This window comes from Dendrobates tinctorius, unplaced genomic scaffold (genome assembly GCF_039654945.1).
Source record: "Dendrobates tinctorius isolate UK_male_01 unplaced genomic scaffold, ASM3965494v1 ptg000064l, whole genome shotgun sequence".
NCBI classification, from domain to species: Eukaryota; Metazoa; Chordata; class Amphibia; order Anura; family Dendrobatidae; genus Dendrobates; species Dendrobates tinctorius.
This window is the reverse complement of record NW_027361732.1, coordinates 8,675,837-8,684,680: the sequence shown is the minus strand read 5'-3', so window position 1 is coordinate 8,684,680 and position 8,844 is coordinate 8,675,837. Positions and strand designations below refer to the sequence as shown.

The 8,844-nt window shown below is 43.2% G+C and overlaps 1 protein-coding gene and 2 non-coding genes across 3 annotated transcripts; all 3 read right to left on the bottom strand.

Annotated features, from left to right (window-relative positions):
- Positions 1-1,105: 1,105 nt before the first annotated feature.
- On the bottom strand, positions 1,106-8,336 carry TPT1 (tumor protein, translationally-controlled 1). Its single transcript, XM_073580281.1, has 6 exons — positions 8,181-8,336; positions 6,920-6,993; positions 6,640-6,827; positions 5,826-5,931; positions 4,200-4,316; positions 1,106-1,304 (listed from the first exon to the last, which is right to left on the bottom strand). The coding sequence occupies exons 1-6, from the start codon at positions 8,206-8,208 to the stop codon at positions 1,302-1,304; spliced, it is 516 nt and encodes a 171-aa protein (XP_073436382.1). The 5' UTR covers positions 8,209-8,336; the 3' UTR covers positions 1,106-1,301.
- LOC141094638 (small nucleolar RNA SNORA31) lies at positions 1,367-1,497 on the bottom strand. Its single transcript, XR_012233139.1, has one exon. It is a non-coding gene; the product is annotated as a small nucleolar RNA SNORA31 (small nucleolar RNA).
- On the bottom strand, positions 5,998-6,069 carry LOC141094642 (small nucleolar RNA SNORD58). The gene has a single exon (XR_012233142.1). It is a non-coding gene; the product is annotated as a small nucleolar RNA SNORD58 (small nucleolar RNA).
- Positions 8,337-8,844: the final 508 nt, after the last annotated feature.

The window sequence follows — 8,844 nt, the reverse complement described above, 5'->3', positions numbered from 1 at the left end:
AAGTCAACTGTATTATCTTGCTCTGTCATGAAGCCCCAGTGTAGAGTTTTAGATACTGTGCCCCAAGGCTCCTGCCGAGATTGCATATATGCACATTGATATACTTTTATAGCCATAACAGGCTAGTGCCTCACCTGACATTTGGCAAAGCCAAGTCAAAATTGCCTCGGTCTAAAAGACCAGGAAAAAAAAAAAAAAAAAAATCCGAGATGCAGTTAAAAATGCTTAGGCTATGTGCACACATTGCGGATTCTGCTGCGTTTCCCCAGCGGTTTTGGCCCTGCGGAAACGCAGCAGTTCCGCTGACCATGTACAGTACAATGAAACCCTATGGGGTTTCAAAAACGCTATGCCGACGGTGCGGATTTTTCTTGCGTTTTACAAACCGCATGTCAATTGTTTGTGTGGATTCCGCAGCGGTTTCATACCTTTACCATAGTAGAGGTGTGAAACCGCAGGGCAAAACCACAGACCAAATCGCAGGTCACTTTACCTGTGTTTCCACAACGTGCACACTTCACCTTAACTGCTCCTGGGTGACAGTAGCTTATTTCCATAAAACATGTGCCCATTAATAAGTCAATTGCACTCTATTTGAAGCAGCAGGAAGCTGTTGGAGCTTTTAGGATCAGCTTCTTTACAGCTTGAGAGTGCCGTCAATGCTATGCAACACCAATGCTGAAAGGACATTAGCAAGTTTGAGTACTGGATCTGGTCCTCTGCCAATACAAGTCTTGCCCTGCGTCGAGCACATCACTGTTGCAGCAAGCGAGAAAGTTCTGGCTGTGCCAGTTTTCATAGCCACCCCCCTTTCCTGATGCACACAGTCTACAGACATGGTGGGAGTGTTACTCATCGAGATGCCAAGAGTCATCCAACGTGCTGAAAACACTGGCAATTTCACAGATTGCTCAATTAATGCAGTCCTGTGTGTAGACACCAGTTATAAAAGGTCAAGAAAGCCACATTTTGATGTCAGACCAGGCAAACCATTTGCTGTGGACACCTACAGTAATCTTTGAATTAAAACCTAATGTTCGGATAACTCATTGATAAGAGACTCCTTTCCAAAGTCGATCAATATGTAGGAATTAGAGATGCATCATTTAGAGTGGAGCATGACAACTTTATTAGACTAAATGACAAAGTTTAAAAATGATGTCTCCACCCCAATAATTTAGATCAAAAGAAAAGTAGCATGATGATAACAGTCCAGTTCAAGTGGGGGCATTAAGACTTTGCTTAATCCTGATGTTGTATGGATGTGAAGCAGCAGGTTATGATGGATGATTCAACTTCAGTTACTGTAAAGGGGAAAAAAAAAAAAAAGTATATAAGTAACCTGAGAAGGTTCAGTAGACCAAGACCATGTATTCCTCTATTCAATCTGCTTAGCCACAATCAGACACACAGAAAGCGCGAGGAAAAGTTTCTATAGCATCTTTGTGCAAACCAGAAAGCAACAGAATGAGGCTTATGGTCTATCAATAGATGCAGATCATACTGGAAGAGATCTATTAAGACTAGAGCAAAAAGGCAGTCATTGCATCCAGGGCTGTGGAGTCGGAGCCCATTTTGGTGGAGTCGTAATCATGGAAATTGAGGAGTCTGAGTCAGAGGTTTGGCTTAGGGCCCCATCACACAGCAAAATTACCGATTTTGTAATAGTGATCTCACTGTGACATGCCTCAGCGACCGGGCCCCCTGCCAGTTATCACTGATCGTGCGGCGCAGTTTGATTGTTGGTCTCCTGCATTGCTGCGTGTGGCAGCGAGAGACCAGCAACGCTGGTACCTAGGATAAACATCGGGTAACTAAGCTGCGTGGCTCTTGGATACCTGCCGTTTACCCTAGATACCAGCTTGCATGCTGGTATCTAGGGTAAACAGTGGGTATTCAAGAACCCCGCAGCTCTTAGTTACCCGATGTTTACCCTAGATACCAGCTTGCTTGCTGGTGAGTGTCTGTGACAGGTCACCAGCAATCAGCCTAACAATGTCCCAGTGATCCCATCCACATTGCATTGTGGGTGGGATCGCTGGGACATAGTTATGTGTAATGGGGCCTTTACCAACTCCACAGCCCTGATGGCATCAAGAGTCCAGCTTGTCCCCCTCCCCCAGAGATTTGACAGCATTGTCTCCTCATTAGAGTTAGTGCTTTAGAGTTAAAAGTTTCAAGAAACTCATTTCCAAGTAGACTTTTCTGCTACACAGATCAAGTTTTACAAGACACTTGTACTCCAGCAATTTATATTGTAGTCCAATGACAACCTACTAATTCAGAGTTTGCCACTACAAGTTTTCATATAGCAGAGACAGTACCCATGTTGATGTTAATTGGAAATATGAGGTAGACTGCAATTTTAGGCTAGTCATTTATTAAACTACACAACTAAATTTAGCTTTCTGCATAAACCAGTGCTGGAGTTTAGGTAGGTCAAATTCACACAATGTACTTTGACCAATTCAGACCAGCTTCAAGTCTTTGACTGGAACTCCGCATCATGTGTCTGATGCCAAGCTTTGCAGGTGGTCTGCACAACAGTCTGCCAAGCAAATGTGCAAATAAATCCAGCCTGTGTCATAACAGCTCATCTGATATAGTGAGAATGTTACAATGACAGTTTAGAGACAAGTCAGCCTTCATCTGAGAAAAAGATAAATATGGAAAAAGATAATAGAAAACTCTATAATCAAAAAACTCAAAATATCAAAGAGATATAAAGCCAAAAATACTCATGAGTGCTATTTTTATTATAGTACACATCCAAATAAAAGATACTAGAGACACTACATTGTCACAAGAGTTATTTGTATCTCAATTTTTTTTTTTATAAAAATTAAAAACCAGTGCACAAATGTGCAGGGGGCACGAACACAATATGGCCAACAAAACACACATAGCATTCAGTAAATATTAGAAAGTCAGTGATATGATCAAATCAATATATCATAAAAATAAAAGTACATATATTCACCCAAATATGCAGAAAATATGTGAAAACATAATATAAAGTGTCCTGTGCACAAACAATTATATCCCAGAAAATTGTGTGAAAATGTTTATTTCAATATGCAACCACCTACAAAATAAAAAAGTGCTCAGTGCAAAAAAATGGCAGGGGCTATATAGCATATAAATGAATAAAATATTTAAGTGCAAAAAGACTGACTTAAGACTGCTGGATCACTGCTGACTACCATCACAAATGTTGCAGTATAATTAAGTGAATGGAATAAGATCACTTCATGTGGTTACTGACCAGAGTCTCCTCCTGCCCCCTGCACACAACACTCCAACACACATTTTGCTCTTGCTTCGTCCCAGCATTGATCCATCAGTGTTAAGTCACTTTTTGCACTTAAATATTTTATTGTTCATTTCTTATTTATATGCAATGAAGGCTATATAGCCTTTGATATATTTTTTGCACTGTGCACTTTATTTTGAAATACACATTTTCACACCATTTTATGGGATATAATTAATATATTATTTGTGCACAGGACACATTTTCTGCATATGTGGGTGAATACACATGTACTTTATTTTTATTACATATTGATTTGGATCATATCACTGACTTTCTAACATTTACTGAATGCTATGTGTTTTGTTGTTGGCCATAGTGTCTGTGCCCCCTGCACACCATTTGTGCATTGGTTTTAATTATATTTTTATCTAAAAAAAAAAAATTTGAGAGCTACAAATAAAATTCTTGTGACAATGGCAGCACGGTGGCTCAGTGGTTAGCACTGCAGCGTTGCAGCGCTGGAGTCCTGGGTTTGAATCCCACCAAGGACAACATCTGCAAGCAAGGAGTTTGTATATTCTCCCCGTGTTTGCGTGGGTTTCCTCCGTGTACTCTGGCTTCCTCCCACATTCCAAAGACATACTGATAGGGAATTTAGATTGTGAGCCCCATCGGGGACAGCGATGATGATGTGTGCAAACTGTAAAGCGCTGCGGAATATGTTAGCGCTATATAAAAATAAAGTTTTTTATTATTGTCTTTAGTATCCTTTTATTTGGATGTGTACTATAATAAAAATAGTCAGCACTCTGAATATCTTTGTTTTTTCCCCCTGAGAAATCCTGAAGGACATGAAAGAACTAAAAGGAAACTTCTGCTAGTTCTTAGAACCCCCATTTAAAATCTAGGAAACACTTCAGATTTTAATAGATGACCAACTTACACATTTTTCAATTTCCAGGCCATCCTTGAAGAAGGTCAAAAATGGTGTTACTCCATCCTCACGGAAATCTAGGAGAGCGACCATTCCATCTGGATTCATAGTTTCTCCTGTAAAAAACTACACATACAACATGCAAGTTAGAAGACAGCAAGGACATATTCACACACTCAAGTATGTTTGGAGTGGTGTTTGCTCTAAAGCCCACCTGAAAGCACCAAGCCTAAAGAAAAACAAATGTTCGATTTAAAGATGTGCTGTTTAAAAGACTCTAGAGCCTGAATGTTTAAGGCCATGTGCCCACTATCAAAAAACTGTTTGGGATGCAGTGTATTTTTCTACATCCAAAGTGCTGTGTTCTAATCAGTTAAAGCCGCATGGGTTCAGTGACCCATGCAGATTTACCACACCTAGTGAATGGCTAAGGGGAAAGGACGTGGAGGAGAGTCTCCACTGCAGATAGTTGACAAGCTTCAGCTTGTAAACCTGCACAGCAGGTGAGTTTACATAAGGGTTAAACTAAAGCAGTGTGCATGAGAGTTCTAGAAATCCCATTGTAGAACTTTTATCATAAAATGCAGCGTTATGGAAGCAGTGCTGGCAAGCTGTGCTTAAAACGCTGCTCTTCCCAATTGTGGGCATGCATGTTAAAGGCACAATCTGAAAGTGCAGCGCATGTTTGTGGCGTTTAAAGCGCTGCGGTCTATTTAATGCAGGTAAATCTGCACGTGTTCACTGAACTGTATTTAATACCTTCTATTGATGTCATTTATGTTGTAGAGATGCTAGTTTCCACAATAGAAATAGACATGGTATTATAAGACGAGCTGCATGTCAGTCTCCACAGGTGATCTGCAGACACACGCATAGTGGACATGAGACTTTTACAAATCCCATCCACTATGCTGCAAGTCTGGCTGCTGCAGGTTAGTCGCTACATAAATATGCAGCATTGCAGAAATTGCCGAATGCAGGAATGTGCCATAAAGCAACAGGGCTTTTAAATTTATCAATACTACACATGAAAATGAGCAACTTTGTGATATATCTTAGGCTAGTTTCACACTAGCGTTCGGAGGTGCAACGCAGGGCCGCCGCTAAGCTCCGCCCCCTGCAACACCTCGGCCGGTCAGCTCCACCTCTGAGCGCAGGACGCTGCATGCAGCCAGTGTACCCTATATTTAGCGTTGGGTACATGCTGGCCTGTGCGCCCTTTTGGCACTGCACCCAGCGCACTGTGAAGGAGGAGCTGACCAGAGGAAGCACGACAGCCCTGTGCCTCCGAACGCTAGTGTGAAGCCAGCCTTAGAAATCTGCTTCTCTACCATAACTGAAGTCTTAATCAAAAGTCTCAATTCTGAGGGAAATTTTACCTTGGAGCTGAATTTTGATAATGACTGATCAATTATGTCAAAGAAGCAGATTTCTACTAACATTCTTATTTTGCATGTGTAAATAGAAATTAAGACAAGTTTCTCCAAGAATGGTTTACAAACTCTAAAAAGTACTCGTACTTTGTCCCACATTAGAAGGGCAAGAAAACCAGGAATCTGCCCCAGTGTCTAAGCATTTAAATTCAGGTGATAACATTTAGAGTGCTTTTGCTTTATGTCAATATTAAGACTTTACCTGGTAATTTTTGAAGTTTCCAAGAATTTCTTTGATTTTTCCTCCAGCACAAGTCATAAAAGGCTTTACTCTGTTTGGATTACTTTCCTCAAGTTTTCCTTTGATGCTTAGGGAGAAAAAAAAAAAAGTTTGATTAATCACATCTACGCAGTTTGAGAGTTACATTTTCACAGTAGCTCAGACTTGAGAATTGTTTCATAGGAACAGAGCCTCCAAAGGTGTCCTAAGATAGTCATCATTGCCACACTGTGCCAGCAGGAGTCCACATTACACAATTCAGCGATTACCAACAGATGCACTGAGTGCTATAACCTAGATGGGTGGAAAGAATAAATTTGACCAGTGTTGTCACATCAATAACTTTGGAAACTTATGCAGCAGGACTTTGAATACTCGCACAGTAGCTAGGAATGGGGTGATCCAAATTCAGAAAACAAGACCTAGACATCAGTAGAAGGCTGTGCACTTAAGGTTTAAAATGAAGCAGAGAAGTGAGGGGAAAAATATCCATTCAGCCAATATTTCCAGATCAAGAGAACCAGCTGTTCTTAAAAGGCAAGTTCTTCAGCCCACTGTTAATTTAGGCCTTTCCACAGAGTTAACACAACTGAGAGCAATGATCACCTTTGTACATCTAATCCAGTATGTAGAGGTGCAACACCATACATTTGGTCTACACCTTGGTTCTCAGTGACACCAGTAATTACACTAGTGGTTGCCAGTATTTTGTTCTTTTTTAACATATGCATCTTCTGAAGGTAAGAGCCAGCTGCTCAAGCACAAGTTGTGTGCAGTGTCAGGTCTGACCACTTACGCTTTCATATAGTCTTTAATATGCTGTTTGTATGACTCCTTGGTGAAGCCAGTTTCCTGAAGTTTGTGATTTAATACTATATCAACCCCACGGATTGTTGATGTTTGTGATCCTTCATCCTGACACTCGGCAGACGCATTGCCACCAATTAGGGCATCATCAATCTGACCTTCAGTTCTGGTGACCATCTACAAGAGAACAGCAAGTTATAAGACCAGATCAAACTTCTATTTGGAGGAGTTATAAGATTACTGTGCCTAAGCCACTGCCAGAAGCTTACCTTTCCATCAACCTCAAGACACAGCCCATCAGGACTTTCTTTGACCACATAGATGTCAGAGAACATTTCATCTCCTAAAAAAAAAAAAAAAAAAAAAGTAATTAAAACCATGATATCTGGATGAGGTGTAAGGGTGTCAGGCTACAACAAGACCATCTGTTCTTAGTGTCTACTGTGGAAAGACAAACTGCCCCAAGCCCAGCTCATAATCCCCCTAAGTGTATGTGCACACGTTGCGGATATGCTGTGGATCCACTGCAGATTTCCTGGCGATTTACAGTACAATGTAAATCCATGGGAAATAAAAGCCACTGTGCACATGCTGTGGAAAAATCTGCACAGAAACGCAGCAGTTTTCCACAGCATGTCAATTCTTTGTGTGTATTCTGCAGCATTTTTACACCCATTCCACTATAGTAATCCGCAGGTGTAAAAACAGAGGCACAATCCGTGCAGATTTTGACTGGCAGATTCTGCAACATGTGCAAATACCCTTAAGATTTACAAGTTATCTACATTTAGAGTCCGGGATAACCCCAACACTGTATATCAGGGCATAATACAAAAGTCAGGTACAAACAAAATATCAGAGACACAAGCTATACTGTACATAACACCACTGCCACTCAGCCCCAGAGAGATTTAATGGGAACCCCAAGCATGCTGCCACAGGAAGAACCCCAAATCTGCCAATAAACACTGGACTGTTCATATATCAGGAGTTGTGTGCAGCTGAGAAATCTAGAGGATCCAGTGTTTGTACTCACAGCAGAGTTATAGGTTACAGTCAGTAACATTACACAAGCAGCAGGCAGGCCCGGACACTGCCCTGTGTCACAGGCACACCTGTATATCCTGCCCAGGTAGCCATAGACCACCACCACCCCACAGTGTGGGGCACTCCAGTACAGCTGGCAGGAGGCCTGTGCCTCGCCGCTCACCAGCACTAGTCTACCCGGTGACGCCCCTCCCCCACATCCTTCCCGCCCATTTCCCGGTGATGACGCACAAAGCAGGAGGCGAGAGTCGCACTGGCGACCTCAGCCCCGGCCCGCGGTACCGCAGCGCTACCCGGCCGCAGGGAGGAGGCAAGCAGCCGGCCCCGCTCCCCGCATCATCCCCGCTAGTCCACCACGGCCGCTCTCCCTCACTAGCAGCTCCGAGGCCGCGGCCTCCGCACACCGGTAAAAGTTTGAGTCCTACCACGTATATTGGCGGCACAAACCGCTGTCAGGCAGCCCCGGGGTGACCCTGTACTCACCGGTGAGAATATCCTTGTAAATAATCATGGTGGCGGAGGGCTTGGCGCTGGAGTCCCGGAGAAGTCTGCGGGAACCTCAGTGTCGGCGAAGGGTGGGGAAGAAAAAGGAACGAGTCAGCGCCTCACTTGCTTCATATAGGGGCGGCGCGGCCCTAGTGACGCCTCCAGCGCCTGCGCAGTGCGGAGTAATGGGGGGAGGTGAGGCCGCGTGCCTAAGTGTGAGACTCGGCAGAGGAATGTCACCGCCCCTTTGCGCTATTTCCGCGGCTGCTCCTGTGTGCAGCGCCATCTACCGGTCATCACTAAACTTTCTACAAACTTTACAAATATGCGCGCAGTGAAGAGAGCAGGATGCGGCCCCCCGCCGTCATTATGTCCGGCTTCCTGCAGGCTCTATGGTGCTGGGAACATTATATCACCTATCCAGCCGGTTTGTGCCGTAGACAGTTATACATTTGTTGAAACAGTTATTAAAACTGTTATTAAATGTGTAGTAAACCCTGAAGCGGCTAACAAGTGCCCTGTGCCTTCTCTAGTAGCCCCTAGGCTACAATGGCCCCCTTAGTAGTAGCTCCCCATCTATTATGACAGGGCCGGACTGGCCATTTGGCAATTATGGCAAATGCCAGAAGGGCTTGTCTGGTTGTGGGCTGCCTTGTCTGTT